Source organism: Bos indicus x Bos taurus, chromosome X (assembly GCF_003369695.1).
Source record: "Bos indicus x Bos taurus breed Angus x Brahman F1 hybrid chromosome X, Bos_hybrid_MaternalHap_v2.0, whole genome shotgun sequence".
Classification (NCBI taxonomy): domain Eukaryota; kingdom Metazoa; phylum Chordata; class Mammalia; order Artiodactyla; family Bovidae; genus Bos; species Bos indicus x Bos taurus.
Window position 1 is genome coordinate 58487052 of NC_040105.1, and position 17568 is coordinate 58504619.

Consider the following 17568-nt stretch of genomic DNA (forward strand, 5'->3'; position numbering starts at 1 on the left):
CCGCGCTCGAACTCGTCGAGGGGCTGGGCAGGCATAGGCCCGTGGGCGGTGATTTCCGCCACCAATAGGCGGGGTAAATCCTCCAGGTGGGAACTGAGGACCAAGGTGTCTTGTGGGATTCTAACGCCATGTTGAGTCAGGACAAACGATTGTGTGGAAAGTAGAGGTAGTGGTCCCCGAGGTGGACATATTGGGACGTGCTCAGGGGAAGCTTCCAGGACCTTTCTATCCCATGCTCTGCTGAGGACCGCGCGCCTGTATCCTGGGAGCGGCCTTTTTGCAGGCCTGACCAGGATGCCCTTCCTTCATTGCACTACCCTTCTCCATCAGAAACTAATGCAAAAGAGGGCATGACTTCCAGGGCGCTACCCAGGCCTGTGGGCCTCTTCCTTGTGTGAACTAGATTTATCCTCTTGACAAAAGTGTTGAAGGCAAGTCAGCCCCAGGCCAGGTATATTTTTATTGGAGTTACAGCACTGATAATAATAGTTGGCCCTGTTTAGCTGTTTTATTGCACATAAATAGTAGTCTTAGGCAGCAGGTTGCCTATGGGAAGCAATGGGGATGTTGAGGACCAGAAACGTTAATTCACTTTGCCCCACTAGTAAGTAGTGGAGTTGTGGTTGGAACTCAGGAATTCCAGTTCCAGAGGTGCCACCTTTAAATTCCAGGACAGAGATTTTCAAACTAGGGTCCTTTTTGGCTTTCTACCCGTTCAGGAGACCCTTTCACGGTTCACGAAGTCAAAACTATTCACGACAAGGCTTTTTCATGGTCATTTTCTATTGTGTGTGCCATGGAATTTTCCAGAGACTGCATGACATAAGCAAAAGCTCTTTGGATATCCTTAAGAATATGAAGGAATTCTGAGACCAAAAGTTTGAGAATCAGTCCACTGCACCAGGGCTTTTTTTCAGCTTAGGCACTATTGACATTTCTGTTGTAGGATAAAGTTTAGCTGCATCGCTGCCACTACCTGCTGATTCCAGTAGCATCCCCCAGTTGCAAAACTTTCTCTGCGGGTGAGGGAGATTATCTCCTGCTGAGAACTGCTGCTCTAGGCTATGTCTACATTTTCTCTGCTGGGGCTCCCAGCCCTCTATGTTGGTGATAACTAAAATTTCCCCCTTTGGCTCCCTATTGGCTGTCCCCACCTAACCATCACACAAACTCCCTAAGACAGGATCATGATTCTGGGTCTGTTTCAGTATATTTCCCTCACTATCACTACCCATTCCCACAGGCAAACACACACCTTGCCTTTTCACACCTTTAGACCCATGCACACAGGTGTCCAAAATACCCTTTGCACAATTTCAAACCCCACTGCCACCAATACACATGATCTCACAATTTACCTCTATTTTCAGTTAACTTTGGTAGGGCAAGAATTGTGAATTACTGATGCCAGCCTCCAGCTCAGACCTGGCACAGATGAGGGGGTCACAACTCAGTTGTGTAATCTTTGAGGGAGGAAAGGTTGCAGCCATTTCACCTCAGGATCTGTAAAGTGGCATTCGAGTTGGGTCTGGCACATGGTAGATAGATGCCCTTCAGGCCTACCTGGCTTGCCAGGTTCTCTGAACTGACTCTCACACCCATCTGCAGATACCTCCTCCCCATTTAATTTGAAGCCTGTCCTTCCTACAATCCAACAAGAGGCCTCCCTCCCTAGGCTTGATTTCTCCACTTTCCAGAGACCAATCTCTGCCCACACCGATGACCCTACCAGTTCTGAGAGCAGTTGGGTGAATTCTAGCCCTAAGTCCAGCCTGGCAATCTTGTCCTGTTTTGCAAGGTCTTCATTTTCCCCACCTCCCTTGCTATCAGAAGTGGCCATGTCAACTGATTCTAGCCAAAGGATGGCACAAGAAGTCTGCTGAGGAGCTTAACAGTTTTAGCCGTTATAAGGAAACAGGGAGGATGGTTTTCCTCGCTTGCTTTCCCATCTTTGGGGACTTTACAGTCATCGTGGAACCATAAAGCTGTAGACTATCACCAGAGTGCTTACAGGGACACAGCAGAGGTCCACTGCCACCGCTGGACTTCAGCAACCAGCCACTTAGGCTTGCATTTCCTATAGCATTTGGCAGGCCCTGCCCACCCCACATCTTCTGCCTGGAAATCTATCCTAGGCTTTGCTCAAGATGGTGGACAGGGGCTAGAACTCCCAGGACACAGGAAATCAAAGCTTCAACTTGAGTCCCAGCCTATCTATAGACTTCTGGCCTCACAAACCATTGCATTCTTTCCACAGTCATCTCATACATGTCCATGGTTTCCATTACTTCCTAGATACCAATAACCTAAACTTCCATCAATGGCCCTAGTCCTAAATTTGACCCATGTATTAAAAAGATTCCCGTATCTTCTCCGTGGTTTAAAATCTACCCTATCATATTCCCAACTGGCCTGCCTCATGGTCCCAGCTAGACACGTGTTAGTCATATTGGGTTTCTCTGTCTTATCTCCCCCAAATCCTGGTTTTATTGGGCCTTCCAAGTGTCTTTCAAAGAAACAGCCTCTCCATACCTAACAGTCTATCCTCCATCTGGTTTCATATTCTGGGGTAAATCTAACTCCTCTCTGCTCAATCCTTAGCCCATCCTCTATACAGCCTGCCCTATCTGCTTTTATGTCCCACCATGGTATGTGCAACCCCTCAGATGCTTTTTCATAGTCCTGACACATCCCTGGCCCACTCGCAGTGCTCTTCTAAATAGTAGGCACCCAGTGTGAATTCTCCAAGGTCCCAGTACTCACCCTGGGTTAAGCCCACCCCCACAGGGATTTGCAATCAGGTTTTTCACTTTAGACTTTTTAATATTTCATACAGCGATTACGGTGCATTCAGGAACCCACCCCTCCCAACTCCCCTAGGAGGGCCCCTGCCCCTGCCCTCCCACCCCATTTGAGGGCCCCAGGGTTTAGAGTGGAGGAAGGGAAGGTAACCACCCATCTGGGGATTGACCCCAGAGACTGTCCCTGCCCTGTCTCACTTTCCCCCAAGGTTAGGGGGTAATGCCTGGGCACAACCTCCCATGCACCCCTCTGTCCCTGCGTGTGCGCATATACACACTATGGCTCCATCGCTGAGTTGGTCAGTTCCTGGCAGGGCCCCTACTCAACAGCACCGTGCGGGATGGGGGCAGGAGGGCTGGGCTAGGGAGACCCTGAGAAGGAAGCCCCAGCTATGGGACTGCAGGAGGGAAAGAGTGGGGGCCCCCCACCTCATCCATCTCCCATAGAGTCTCCAGTAGTCCCCAAGTCCCCCTGTGGCTGGGGATGGCAGGTGGGGGTTGGAAGGCGAGTTGTCAAGGCATGCTTTCCCTTAGCTGACCCCAGGGTCTGGTGATGATTAGGGTTTTGAATAGGGGCTATGTCCCTGCCATGAAAAGGCTGGGAGCAGGGCTTCATTGCACAAAATACTGTGGGAGGGCCACACACACCGAGTGGGGCCCAGCAGTCTGTATACAGAGATATTGCATTTAAAAAATGAAAACCTCATTTAAAATAATTAAAAAAACAACAATGAATGAAACAAACAAACAAGGCCCACACAACATGAGGCAGGAAAGCAGGAAGGGGAGCCTCAGACCCAAGCCATCACCATGTCTTGTCTGAGTCGAGATCCCCAGCCTGGGCTAGCTCCAGACCCCTGGTTGGCCATGGGGTAGTGGTCCTGGGGGAGGGTATGATGGGGAGGGGTCTAGGCCTAGCCTCAGTGTGGGAGGCTGGCACGGCCACGCTGTCCACCAGCAACTACCAAGACAGAGAGAGAAAGAGACACAGACATATAGACAGACAGACCAGGCGAAGGAGCGATGAGAGCTTTGTTAGCACCCAGCAGACAGGCCAATGGGTGGGCCAACAGGCCAATGGTCGGGTGTTCAGACAGGCAGCAGGGGACATGTGGGCATGGGAGCATGAGTCAGGCAGGTAGGCAGGCAGCAAGCAGGGAGGATGCAGTTGGGGGCTGCCCTGTGAGGGGTGTGGCATCCCTCCAGCTGCTGCCTGCTGGGGCCTCGGTCTGTGGCTTAAAATTCGGTGTCCACCACTCGGTAAGCTGGCCTGCCTGCAGGGGAAAGCAGAGCGGATGGCTGTTGGTGAGCAAGCAGGTAAGTGGATGGGGGCCAGGGGGCAGGGAAGAGGGCAAGGGTCACACCTACACTTACCTGAGTCAGGCATTGACGAAGATCGAATGCTGGCCTCCTTTTGTAGCTGGATCTCCTTTAGTGCAAATATGGAAGTAGCTGTGGGTGGAGGAGAGACAGAAGTGGGGCATGACCCATGAGGCCATCCAGGACCACCTCCCGTGTGGCCTCATCAGGGCAATTAGAAAAATTTCTAATTTTCTTTGAGTCTTGACTTTCATCGGCCAAATAATCCCACACACAAACCAGCTACCACTAGGGAAAATGGAATGTAGACTATTACATGACACTGAGAAATTAGTAATTTTGTCAACTGTGATAGTGGTATTGCAATTACCACCTGTTAAGTCTAGATGATGGATGATGTTTGGGTTGTAACTGAGATTAATCCAATGTGGTTTTTTTTTCAGTGTGATCGTTGTATTATTGTTGTGCTTAAGAAAATATTTTAGAGGTACATGCTAAAATTGTATAGATGAATGATAGATCTGAGATTTGATTTAAAATAATCAGAGTGAATATAGATAAAACCACTTTGGCCATGAGTTGATCACTTGTTGGAGTACTTGGGGACTTATTATTTGGTTCAATATATAACAGACCATATTACTTGGTTTAATATATAAATATACGGGATTTTAAGGTAAAGTGATGGATGTTCTGCCAGGTTTTATGTTTGAAAATTTCCATGAAAGGTAAAAGAAACTGAAAGCTAAAAGACTTTTTTGTAAAAAACAACATATCACATATGTGAACAAGGGCATATGCCTCACCCCATCAGAAGTGGCACAGCTAGAACTCAACACAACTGCCCAGCTATCTGCAGCAATCCTGTTGCACAAAGTCCCCCACCAGCTGGTCCATTCCCAAGCCCCACTCACTGTCAGGAAGTTTGTGGATCCGATCCCCCAGACTGAGGAAGAATGGATGTTTCATGGCATCCTCTGCGGAGATCCGATTGCGACCTTCAAACTGAGTGTGTGTTGGGGTGGGGGAGTATTGACACTTTCAACAAGTAGGCTTCTCTTCCTCCCCACCTCAGACCCTGCCCCTATAGCTGTTTCCCCACACCTGGAATCCGCTAGCCCCCTAGGGTGGCCCAGGAAGGTGGTCTCACCTGCAGCAGCTTGGTGAGGAGGTCAGCCCCGTCGCTGTCAACTCTACCTCAAGGACAAGGGGACCTGTTTTAAACTGAGTTTGGGTACTCTGGCCCCTAACAGCCACCCACCCACCAGCCTCACCGGGGTGCATGGCTCAAAAGGGCCTCGGCTCGGTACTTGGGGTAGTTGTATGTCCTGAACTCTTCATTGGACAGGATGCCTGGCCATGTATCTTCATTTGGGGTTCCTGGCGGGGAAACGGAGTATCCTAAGCATCTCACAGGGCCTTCCTGCATGTCCCCACAGTTCCTAGGGCTCATGCCTCCCTACCCAAGATGCGGAAGATGAAGTGCAGCTGCTCCTCCACTGTGGAGCCTGGGAAGAGGGGCCGGCCTGTGGCCATCTCATAGAAGATGCAGCCCACACCCCTGGGCAGGGAGAGCACAGTGAATAGGCAGGTAGTTGGCTGGTTGGCTGTTGTGACCAAGCCACTCCCCTTTACTGCGTGGCCCCTGCCACATTTCAGCCTGTCCTTACCACATGTCAATCTGAGTGGAGTAGTCCGTGGACCCGAGCAGGATGTCAGGGGGCCGGTACCACAGTGTTACCACCTCGTTGGAGTAGGTCTTCGTTGGAATTGACTTGGCCCGGGCCAGGCCTGGTAGGTGGAGATAATGAGCAGCTGGAATTGAGGAGGTCATGGGCCGTCTGAGGGAGAATGTAGTTGGGACTGAGGGCTTCCCAAGTGAAGCCTAGAGAGGCTGAAGGGGAGGGACTGAGATGAGGTGGTCAGGGGGAAGGAGGGGCTGGGAGAGTAAGGTTGGGGGATCACTGGGATGAAGGGGGAGGCCAGGGGTACCGAAGTCAGCCAGCTTGAGCTCTCCTCGCTCATTGATGAGTAGGTTCTGTGGCTTGAGGTCTCGGTGTAGCACCTTCTGCCGGTGGCAGTAGGCCAGGCCACGGAGCAGCTGGAACAGGAACAGCTGGGGACCCAGGAACAGCAGGCAGAAGTCAGAGTAGCCAGCAGCTTGACCCCAAGCAGGCACTGCTCCCCCTCCCAAACACAAGCACTGAGCCCAGAGCCTCGTCTCATAAATAGAGGATAGGGCCCCAATGCCCTTCAAGGGCTCCCAGCAAAAAAGCCAAATGGGAAACGTCTGTTTCTGGGAGATTTATGGGGTGGAGTGGGTGAGTGGGGGGCCCCCTTGTGCCCCTGCTTCCTGCCCCACACCCACTTTCACGTTGTGCATGTTGATGATGTTCCCACAGTCATCCAGGTACTGCTTCAGGTCCTTGTCCTGAGGCGAGAAGAGCAGGTAAAGGAAAGAGGGTCACATCCTGTGGCTCCTGGCCATCTCCCCACCTCCCCCAGGACCCATGGCCACCCAACCTTACCAGGTACTCAAAGACAAGGGTGAGGGACTTCTCCGTGTGAATAATGTCATGTAGCGTGACGATGTTGGCGTGTTTGAGGTCCTTGAGCAGGGACACTGCAGGAAGCAGGGAGTTGGGACAGGGGAAGAGTCAAGGCCCACACTTAGGACAGAGGCGAGGAGGAGGACTAGACAGGGTCAAGCCCAGGGTTTCCTCCTTTCCCTGTGTGGTTTGGGATGGTGGCTCACAGTCCACTCCAACCCAGTTCCAACCCACCTGCTATCAGGAAGAAGGTGTGTCCCCCAGTTCCAAACATGCAGAACCAGAACCTGGGATCACAGCCTTAGGCTTACATGACACTAGATCTTTACAACCAGTTTTTGGTTTTGGAAAGGGCCCTTGTTCCAACCCTCAGTATACAGACCCACAGCTTCATGTAAAAATGAGTTTGCACACTCAATTTCTATACAATTCAGACTCATTCCATGTGATTTTTCTGACTAGAAACTATTGTGTCAAGTAAACTGGTGAGCACTTCAGGGATATTCCTAGAACCAAAGCAAACAATTTATCTGCCTCTTCTCAACACAGGAAGACTCCTGGTTACCCTGATTTATTATCTGGATGTGTGGGTGATGAGCACTTTTTCACAAATCCCAGATCACCACGAGAGAAGTCTTCTGGGACCCCCAGTCCTGTCCTCACTATGGGTGTATATGTGCACATACGCACCATGGGGAGAGCCTGGGAAACCTGGAACAGATTGGGTGGGACCTGTACCTTCCCGGATGGCGGTGCAGGGTGCCCCCTCTTCGTGTTCCAGTCTGATCTCCTTGAGTGCCACAAGGTTGTCTGTGAGCTTGCTTTTGCCTTTGTAGACAGTGGCATAGGTACCCTGGGATGTGAGGAACAGTGACAGGAGAGAAGCTATGAGGCTACAGGGAGTTTCCACTGACCCCAGCCCTACCATGGGTCTCCTGGCTGTCTCTCACCTCTCCCAGCTTGTCCAGCTTGATGTAGGTCTCCAGTTTCCCAAAGCCGATCTCAGACTGTCGGGTAAAGGAGGCAGACTGAAGTAGGCTCAGCGGAAGGGACTGGGAGGAGGAAAAGGAGGACAGGAACAGAAGATGCTCACCAAGCTGACACGGCGGAGACGGCGGCTGAGGGGCTTGTCAAAGATGGGGCTGTTGAGGGTCAGCTTCTCAAGGTAGCCCTCAGGCAGCCGGATGTCGGCTGGTAGTGATAGGCGCTTGTTGATGTCCTAGCAGGCAAGATGGGGGAGAAACAGGACCATCAACTACAAATCTCCAGATCTAACCCTTTTTTTCCAGCCCCACCACTGCCCGGACAGGGAGATAAGCACCTCAGTGGAGATCTTGCGTGGGGGATGGTTGCGCATGCGCACCCTCACTGGTGACTGCACCTCATCGGAGGACGTGGCTGAAGCCTGGTCACTTTCCCCATCAGACCCCATCTTCAAGTCCTCATGCACAATCTCTGGTAGTGGGGACAGGGGGAGAGCACACCAGGTGGGCTCAGGAGCCCCAGGACAAATCCCCCCACCCCGATAACACATTCCCTCATCACACATTTATGCACATGGACTCCAGAGCAGCCTGGAGTTCCTCAGGGAAGAGGGTGGGAAGGCCCCGGGAGGTTCACACAGGTCAAGACAGGTTGAATTGGGCAGGGGGGGCAATAGTCACCTAGTAGAGCACCCCGTGTCAGCGCCGAGCTGAGACTGTGGCTTGCCCAGGGCCAATGGGCAGGCAGCGGCAGAAGTAGCCGAATGCCCTGGGAAGGCAGGCCTGGGGCAGGCAGGTGCCAGGAGGCCTGAAGGGGCTGTCACAGAGCGCAGAAGGGCAGAGGGAGGCTTGGGGCAGCTGTGGCAGGCAGGGTACCCTTCCTCCCCCTGAGACCTGGGCACAAAGCCAAGGAAAGGGGCACAGATGGACAACAGAGAGAGGGTGTTGAGCAAGGATGGCAGAGGTAGGGGAGAAAATGGAGAAAGGAAAGTGAAAATAATACAAGTCTAAGAAGAAATCGGTTGGCAGGCAGCACCCCTGGGGACCAGGGTAGGAGCGGGAATGGTCAGTGGACCCACCTGGTGCAGAGCTGAGTGGGCCCCGTACAGAGCGAGGTTCCCCAGGGGCAGCACGTGTGGGGGCCTCTCCAAGGTCACTGCCGCCGCCCCCACCACTCTCATCCAGGCCTATCTGTTCAGGGGCACCATTGGTCTTATCTATACCTCGGCCCCCTCGGAGTGTCATTGACAGCTGCCGTTTGATCTTCTTCATCCGATCCATGGCGACCTGAGCAGGGGGTAGGGATGGGAATGGGTCCCACCCTAGCAGTCGCCTGACCCTCATGGGCCCCCTAAAACCCAGTGAGGCGCACTGACAGGAACCTGCGGCAGTGCCCACCCAACCACTGTGGAACCCTGGAATCACGCAGGATTCCTGGAAACCTGGCATGGATGGAGACCTCAGTCAGTGCCTGCCACCTACACCAACCAGCCCCAGCAGACCCTGCTCCTAAGAGCCCACCTGGGTATTAAGGCTTGGGTGGCTGGCTGAGGGAAAGGGCACAACTGGTGAAGTGTTGGCCCCTTTGGGGGCAGCCTCACTGTGGGAGCAGAGGGCTCTACAGCAGGCATTCTCAGGTGCAGCGGCACTGATGGACCCAGCCATTGGTGAGGTGGGGGACTCTCTCAGGACCCTGAGACCACTGACACGGCCCCAGGGATGTCCATGCAATGGCATGTTCCGCTGGCACCAGCCCCACATCACCCCCAACTACCAAGGCAAAACGCTCCCCGTGGCCACAGGGTCCCTCTCGCCTCCCCCAGCAACCATCCTCCCCCAGCAACCATCGTCAAGGTGAGTAGTGGACTACCCCACTGGGCTACCCAGATGAGGGGTGCAGGGAGAGGGAGAGGTTTCCTGCCCAGACCCAACCACTGGGTGGGGTTGTAGGGGGATCTCAAAGTATACCAGCTGTCCTGAAAGTTGCTGGAAAGGTTCAATCAGGTTTGGACCACAGGGTCCCACCGAGATTTTTACAAGCCAGGTCACAATTCTTGTCTAGCTGAGAATGTACCATGTGTCCCTTATCACCCCAAATAAACGTCTCAGTCCTTCATGTGGCCCACAAGGTCTTACCCCACTCACACTACCACCCTTCTGGCCTCACCTCACTGCTCACTGCTCACTGCTGTTCTGCAACTAAAGGCCCTCCTCAGGGCCTTTGCAGCGGCTGTTCCCAGTACTTAGAATACTCTTCCACTAGATTTCAAAGTAGCTCACTCCCTCACCTTTAGGCCACTGCTCAAATATCACTTTTTTTTCATAGATAACCATAAACAACCCTATTTAAAATCTGAACCATCCTGAGCTCCCTCACCTTGTCAGTTGTCCCCTCAGCACTTATCATGTCCTCAGAAATGACACCATCTATTTATTGGTTTCTTTATTCTTTACTGTGTCCTCACCACCATAACTAGAAGATCAGCTCTGCCAGGATAGATGGATGTCTGTTTAGGTCACAGCTATATCCTGAGGACCTGGAACAGTGACTGATACAGAAAAAAGTATCTGTATCAGTGCTCAAAAAGTGCTCATGGCAGAAATTAATGAATCAGGAGCTAAGGACCTAGGACCAACATTTGTCAGGGTGAGTCCCTGCTACTCATTAACAACCCCAGACAAGGTGGCCCAGGGACACTGGCATTGGCAAGATGACCTAGATGGGGCTGCTGGCAGGAATGGGGCCACCAAAAGGCTTAGGCCGGCCTTCTTCTGCTTCCTCCTGGCTCTGGGCCAGCAAGGAGGGGGAAAGACCTGGCCCAGGGACCATCTGGACTCACAGCAGGGCCTAAGATGGCCCTGGGCCCAAGGGAAGCAGAGCTAGGTAGGAGGCTGGGGCTGGGGCTGAATTTGAGTAGAGAAGTGAATCATCTGTTACCGTGAAATCAGGTGCTTACCCCAGTGGTCTCCACACCCCACTTCTGCCTGCCTGAATTCATCACTCCCAAAAGGGTAGAGGGGCCAGCCTAGCAGAAAAGATCTCAATAAAGAAGATGAAGTCCAACCTGGGATAACAAGAGCAAAAAAAAAAAAAAAAAAATCCTGACCCAGGAGAGTGAACACTGGACCTGAGGCTGAGGAAGATGAAGCATGGCCAGTTCCCAAAGACTCTTAGGTCTGTCCATACGGCATGGATACCCAGTTGTTTTGCCTGTTGTGGAAGGGAATAGGGGATCTGGTGGGGGGAGGTAGTGTATTGTAAGTAGGGCTGGATGGAGGATGAGGAAGGAGCCAGAAGGAGCCATGGGTCCATGACCTCTAACTGGAAACTCCAAGGGCTGGACATGTTCCAGGGCTTAGTTTTGGGGAGATTTTAGGAAGATGGGGGTACAAAACCTGTGTTTCATGCAATGCCTCCAGCAGGGGGACCCTGCACCAGGTCCTGTGAGCAGAGACACTTGAACATTAATATGTAGTAAAACTTTTAAATATCATCTCAGTTTTCTCAGATTTTTAGATTTTAGAATAGTGAATGAGGGAGCAAGAAACTGGATACACAACCACACTCAAAAAAGGGCACATGTTCTTTTTGACTCCCCAAGGGGATGTTTCCATCCTCAAAATATTTTCATACCCAAGGATACTCACCACCTCACATTACACCAGCCACTGAGGACACAATGATCACATTCTAGTAACTCCCATAGGAACATACCATCCTCATTCTGTTCAGGCACATCATCCCATAAGCACACACTGGACTCTCACAGTGTCCTGCTTCCTTCAGTACACACTGGACCCTCAGGAAGGCTTCTCTGCATTTTAACTGCCAACAGCACCGCAATGTCCCTATTTATCTTTGACCCTATTAGCATACAAAGCCTCAACAGAACACTGAACTCTGTTAGCACCCAGCCGGCTCCTCTAAGTTAACTCTTAGCACCACATGCTGCCTGTTAGCTTCTCCACAGCATTCACTGTTCCCCAGCAAGATTCTGATCCCTATTTACATGCACTTAGGACCCTCTACAGCTGTAGAGAGTAACCTACATTAGCACTCACTGGACCTTCACACTGCCCTGAATCCCTTAACATAAAGTGAATCTTGCAGATCCCTGAACCTGTTTTTGCCCACACTCAGACCCCTCCACAGCTGTGATCATTATTAACATGTCTTCTGGTCCTCCCACTACCCTGTCCCCCTACTTCCCATCAGCACAGGCTGGACCTTCACTTCACCCTGACCCCTATTACCACGCACCGGGCCTCACAGTGCCTCCCCATTAGCACACCCTGAACCCGTACTCAGCCCCATTCTCCAGGGACACACAAACACGCTGTTCTATAATGGCCTGACCCTCATTAGCACACACAGATCTTCATCCAGCCCAGAACCCCAGTAGCACACTTCAGCCCTCCATGGCTCTAATCCACTTTAGCACACCTAGACCATCACATATTCTTTTCTTTTATTTCTCTTTGCTTCAACTCCTCCACAGCTATAACCCCTGTTGGTTGACAACTGGATCCCTTCACAGCCCTCATCTTCTTTATTGCACACAAGATCTTCTCCATAGCTCTATCCTCCATTAGCACTCCCTGGTGCTGCTGCTGCTAAGTCACTTCAGTCGTGTCCGACTCTGTGCGACCCCATAGATGGCAGCCCACCAGGCTCGCCCCGTCCCTGGGATTCTCCAGGCAACAACACTGGAGTGGGTTGCCATTTCCTTCTCCAATGCAGGAAAGTGAAAAGTGAAAGTGAAGTCGCTCAGTCGTGTTCGACTCTTAGTGACCCCACGGACTGCAGCCCACCAGGCTCCTCCATCCATGGGATTTTCCAGGCAAGAGTACTGGAGTGGGGTGCCATTGCCTGGAACCTCAACAAATCTCAGGCACTCAGGAACACACTATCTTTACAATATTCTGACACTCACTAGCATATTCCAGAACTCATACTGCTCTGATTCTCCTCGCACTGACTCACATTTACATACCTGTCACTAAACCCACATGAGCAGTCACTAGAACTTCATACATTACCCTGCCTCTTCTTTATAGGGCGTCCTGGTGGCTCAGACGGTAAAGAATCTGCCTTCTATGTGGGAGACCCAGGTTCGATCCCTGGGTTGGGAAGATCCCCTGGAAAAGGGCATGGCAACCCACCCCGGTATTCTTGCCTTGAGAATCCCCATGGACAGAGGAGCCTGGCAGGCTACAATCCAAAGGGTCGCAAAGAGTCGGCCACGACTGAGTGTCTAACACACATATACACACAATCTCACATCCCCTGACTTCATAGATACACACTCATCTCACACCATTTTGATCCTTAATACAATGAACCTCTTACAATGCTAAGATTCTTCCCTCACCACCGATCCCCACTCTCCACACACATATATCCACAATTCTGATACCCATTAGCACAGGGCTCAGGTCTTCCACCAGTTTGCCCTCATTAATATACTGGGCCTTATACTCCCCAGACCTTTATTACCATATACACATACCCTTGAGAGCTACGACCCCCACTGGCACCCTCTCAACACTGGACCCTGTCCTCTATGAGCACACTGTATCCTCAAACCCTGCAGTCTCTCATGGACAAATACACAGTGTTAACACCATCGTTACTCCCTTACCACATATAGGACCTCAGAGCTCCGATCCCACCAGCGAACCTTCCCTTCCGGCACCTCTACCACCTATCCACCAGCAACACCCACAGGGCCTTTCTACAGCTCTAACCCTATTTGCATATCTCAGCACTCCTCTGACGTCCTCTTCCTTGTTATTCATCCTCGGGCCCAGCACCGCCCCTCTGCTAGCACACACTGAGCCTCAAAACCTTACACAGCGGTTAAGACTTATTACCACATGCTCTGACCCCTTCACAGCTGAGGCCCCCGTTAGCAAACCTCTAGTCTTTCACCACTCTGCCACCCATTTACACACCCCCTGGTCCTTCGACCAGCCTACTCCCCACTAGCACCCATAGTGCTTCCCATCCCTAGCTCCCAGACCAGGCCCAGGGCGGGGCCAAGGTCAGTGAGGCCCTGAATGACCCCCCGCCCCGGTGCATTCTGGGAAACTCGCTGGGGGAGGGGGCACAGGCCAGCGGTGCAGCCCAGACCCCTGGGCACCGCCCGGGGTCTGGGTTGGTTCTGCAGGAAGAACAGCCCCCACCCCATGCCTCGTGAACGCGCTCACCGGCGGGGGCGCGCGAGCAACCTCAGTGCCGCGGGGCCGGCGCGGCGGCGCCTGGGGCGGCGGCCCGGGCTGAGGCCGCGCGACCTCCTTCTCCTCCAGTTCGCCGCAGGCGCCCGTCCCAGTAGTCTTCGGCCATGGCTGCTGGGCCCGGGCCGCCGCCGGCTGAGGAGGAGGAGGCGGCGGCGGCGGCGGCGGCGGCTGAGGCGGAGGCGGCGTCCCGCTCAGCCGGCCATGAGCTTGGCCGCTGCGGGCGATGCCCCCGGGCTCGCTGGCGCCCGCTGGAATCCGAGAGCTCACGGCGGCTCGCGGTTCAGAACCTACTGCTCACGGAGACGCGGCGAATCCCAGGGCCGAACAGCCAACGGCCAAACCACTGCGCGCGCCGCGCTCCGCGCATGCGCACGCACGCGCTGGAAAGGGTGAAGTGGGAAGGAGGGGACTCACCTCGGACTGCAGGTACCAAAAGACCCGTCCGCAGCGGGAGGGGGCGCGGCCATTGCGCGCCCACTGGGGAATGTGGCGCTGGCCCTGGAACGGCGCCAGCGGGAAAGTGTAGAGGTTATTTAGTACTGAGTTCCGATCTTGCTAGAAGTTTGCTAACGCCGAAGTGGGCAGCAGCCAGTGACCAGCGTGCCGGTCACCACTCGCTCACCCTACTCGGTTTCACTTGGTACATCCCCATAATAGAAAACGGGACTTTTGCAAGGAGGAAAAAGACAGATGAGGCAGTCAGTCCTAGTCCCCTGAGGTGCATAGGGAGGCAGGGATTTTAAAGGTTCGCGAGATGACTTTTCTCGGAGAGGCGGCCTGGAAAATCATTGGCCTTTACCACCTTAGATAGGACAGTGTCTAGCCCCGCCCAGCAGCTCCCCCACCTTCCTCAGACCGCGAGCTCATTCCGACTGAGAACGTTTGCAGCCCCGCCCTTTGAGGTGTCGCCCAGGCAATCGGATTTGCTCCCTGGGGTGAGGCTGAGCAAGAATGAAGGGCGTGGCCTGCCTGGAGAGGCGTGATTTCGCTGTCCTGACCACGCCCCCACCAGGTTTTCATTGGTTTCGTCGTGGGCGGGTCTCCTTTTTGTTCCGAGCTCCTCTTACCATAGGTCAAACATCTCGCAAGGTGATTGGTCAAAAGATCGCTCAGTCGAATTTCATCCCGCCTCTAGCCACTCCCATCTCCATCAACGAAGCTCACAGGGTGGAGCCTAGGCTCATGGGAAAGACGGACCTTTAAAGGGGCGAGTGCATCACTTGGCATGGTTGGGGCTTTGACTTGGAAGGGGACGTCTTTTTCCCTTCGCCCGAGGACATGCACCCTAAATTGGGTTTTACTGCCACCTTTCACCGACTCGATGGACAGGAGTTTGAGCAAGCTCCAGGAGTTGGTGATGGACAGGGAAGCCTGACGCGCTGCAGTCCATGGGGTCGCAAATAGACATGACCCAGTGACTGAACTGAACTGCCACCTCTACCTCTTCTGAGCCTCCAGAGCCCCGCCCATGACTCCCTCCTGCGCTCTCCAGTTTCCCACTTTATTTATTGGGTGCCTGTTGTATGTCAAGCATTGCCAAGCCAACCTAATCCCTTACCCATCTCTGCCTGGAAAACTCCTACACCATCACCAAGCCCAGTTCAAATGGAGGTAGACTCCATTGCACATCTTTACTGTCTAAAGCCATATCCCCCACCTCTTCTGGGCTTCCCTTTATGATACCCTTGGCCATACCAGTTCATACAAACAAGGATTTACCAGAGCATGTCGTGAGTGGAAATACTTGACAAAAGTCCACCTCAGGATAGATTTTCAGGTCCATTACTTCCCAGGCCTCATCTCTTACCCTTCTCACTCCACTCCAGCCATACTATTATCCTAGCTGTTCCTGAATAAAGCAGGCACAATCCAGTCTCAGGGACTTTGCACTTGCTGTTCCCTTTGCCTAGAATGCTCTTCCCTCAGATATTCACATGCCTCATCCTCTTCAAGTCCTTGTTTTAATGTCACCTTCTTCATAAAGCCTTCTCTGACTCCCCTATTTTAAAATGCCTACCTGCACCCCATCGTTCCACACCTCCACACCTGGCTCTACAGACCTTTTGAATTGCACTGATCAACTTCTAACATGCAATTTACTTACTGTGTTTACTGTCTATTCTGGGTCTCACCTGTATGTGCATGCACACACACCTCCCACCCCAGGACAGCGATTTTTTTTTATCTGTTGCTGTCTCCAACGCCTACAATACTGCCTGGCTCACAGTAAGCAGTTGACAAATGTTTGGTGAGTGATTGATGATAAACAGTATTAGGCAGCGACAAGACACAACCTTGTCCCTATCCTGTCCTTTGTGCCTGCTGGGTGCAGAGGGCTCAGTGCAGTGACTAGAAACCCTGCCCACTGAGCCCTGGTCTCCCATCTTGCTAGTGTTATAATGGTAGACAAAAATGACAGAGAAGTAAAATGGCATGTGTGGGCAACAAAGATGCAACCAGAAATCATGGGTTCTTGAAGAAGAAGCTGTTCTCATACCTTGTGTGAATTCGGTAACAAGGGGATCCAGGAGCTGTGCTGAGGGGGATACAGTGAACAAGGCCTAAAGTACCCACAAAGGTACCAGGATAGTAGAAGCAGAGAAATCAAATTCGTGTGCAAGCCTCAGATGCTGCAACAGTAAAAACAGTGGACAGAGGTGCAGAGTGTTTGGGGTACTCTAGAGCAGCAATAATGGACAAAGTGCCTGTAGTGGGAAAACCTCTCCACTTGACCTACACAGCCAGCATGACCAGTAAATGGATCCCAGAGGTAAAGCACTTCAATCCCTAATGTCCTGGTGGAGAATGAAGGGCAGTATGGAAGGATGAGGTCACCCAAGCAGCAAAGACCAAGAAAAGTAACCAGAGAAATGTAGGCAAGGGCATACGCTGTGCTTGGGGTCTGGAGCTGGCCCAGGAGGCAAAAGTTGTGCAGACAGGCTGTGATGGGTGTCAGGTGAAGTTCAGGCTAGGCTGTGCAATTCCCAATACTCGGGTTTGAGTGAAGGAATTTCTAAATAGAAAAGGAAAAAGTTGGAAGTCTGGCTGGGTGAAGGACAGTGGTTATAAATAGCATCCTCTGGCACCACGTGGCCAGTCAGACTGGTGCTTTCAACTGTCTGGTGTGCTCAGCCAAGACCTAAGACAGAGTATGGGAAGTTCTGCAGTCGTGGTGGGGTTTGTGGTGGGCCTCCTACTGCCAGCTCTAACCAATCAACAACCCACATCCGGCTCTCACAGGTGGGAAGCCTCATGACAAGAAGCCCAGACCTGAGGGACAGGAAAGAAGTTTTTCCTCCACAGATGTTCTCAGCCAAATATTTTCATCAAAACTTCAAAGTATGCACAAACACTGGCATTCCTCAGTCCAGCAGAGCTGTTGAGCCCTCCCTTCAGCAGGGAAGTTGAACAAAGGACACCACAGGCATTCCTGGCACTGGGAACCATGATGCTAAAGGCTTGTCCAGGGTCTGAGTGCTTCGATCCAGGTGGGAAGGGATCTTCCCCAAGGACATAAGCCACAGTGACCAAGCCCTGGCTGACTGGTTGCCATACATTTTCCTTCACAGAAGAGGAACAAGGTTAGAGAAATTAAAAGACTTGTTCAAACACTACTCTTTACTACCTCTCAAAATCAATAAGGCAGGGAGGGAGTTAGGAGCTAGAGACAGAGAA

General features: G+C 52.4%; 1 protein-coding gene across 11 annotated transcripts; it reads right to left on the minus strand.

Annotated features, from left to right (window-relative positions):
• Positions 1–2802: 2802 nt before the first annotated feature.
• CDK16 (cyclin dependent kinase 16) lies at positions 2803–14649 on the minus strand. 11 transcript variants are annotated; one of them, XM_027533528.1, is made up of 17 exons: positions 13864–14278; positions 8733–8940; positions 8335–8470; positions 7992–8125; positions 7764–7889; positions 7621–7677; positions 7409–7523; positions 6650–6744; positions 6490–6552; positions 6114–6237; positions 5792–5936; positions 5585–5682; positions 5396–5501; positions 5272–5314; positions 5036–5126; positions 4176–4253; positions 2803–3762 (listed from the first exon to the last, which is right to left on the minus strand). In XM_027533528.1, exons 2-17 carry the CDS (start codon positions 8832–8834, stop codon positions 3722–3724), a joined length of 1554 nt encoding a protein of 517 aa, XP_027389329.1. In that variant the 5' UTR covers positions 8835–8940; positions 13864–14278; the 3' UTR covers positions 2803–3721. The 11 variants fall into 11 exon arrangements, with proteins under 11 accessions (XP_027389329.1, XP_027389332.1, XP_027389330.1 ...); XM_027533531.1 differs by lacking the exons at positions 8335–8470; positions 13864–14278 and adding an exon at positions 14308–14649; XM_027533529.1 differs by lacking the exon at positions 8335–8470.
• Positions 14650–17568: the final 2919 nt, after the last annotated feature.

Bases quoted from the DNA above. Each gene is read 5' to 3' on its own strand.
- CDK16 (XM_027533520.1), bottom strand. From the start codon at position 9,102: ATGCCAGGTTTCCAGGAATCCTGCGTGATTCCAGGGTTCCACAGTGGT. The intron at 7,524-7,620 runs GTGAGAGACAGC...CTCACATCCCAG, and splicing joins AGCTGGACAAGCTGGGAGAG to GGTACCTATGCCACTGTCTA. The intron at 5,937-6,113 runs GTACCCCTGGCC...CCTCAATTCCAG, and splicing joins GCTCAAGCTGGCTGACTTCG to CTGCTCATTATCTCCACCTA.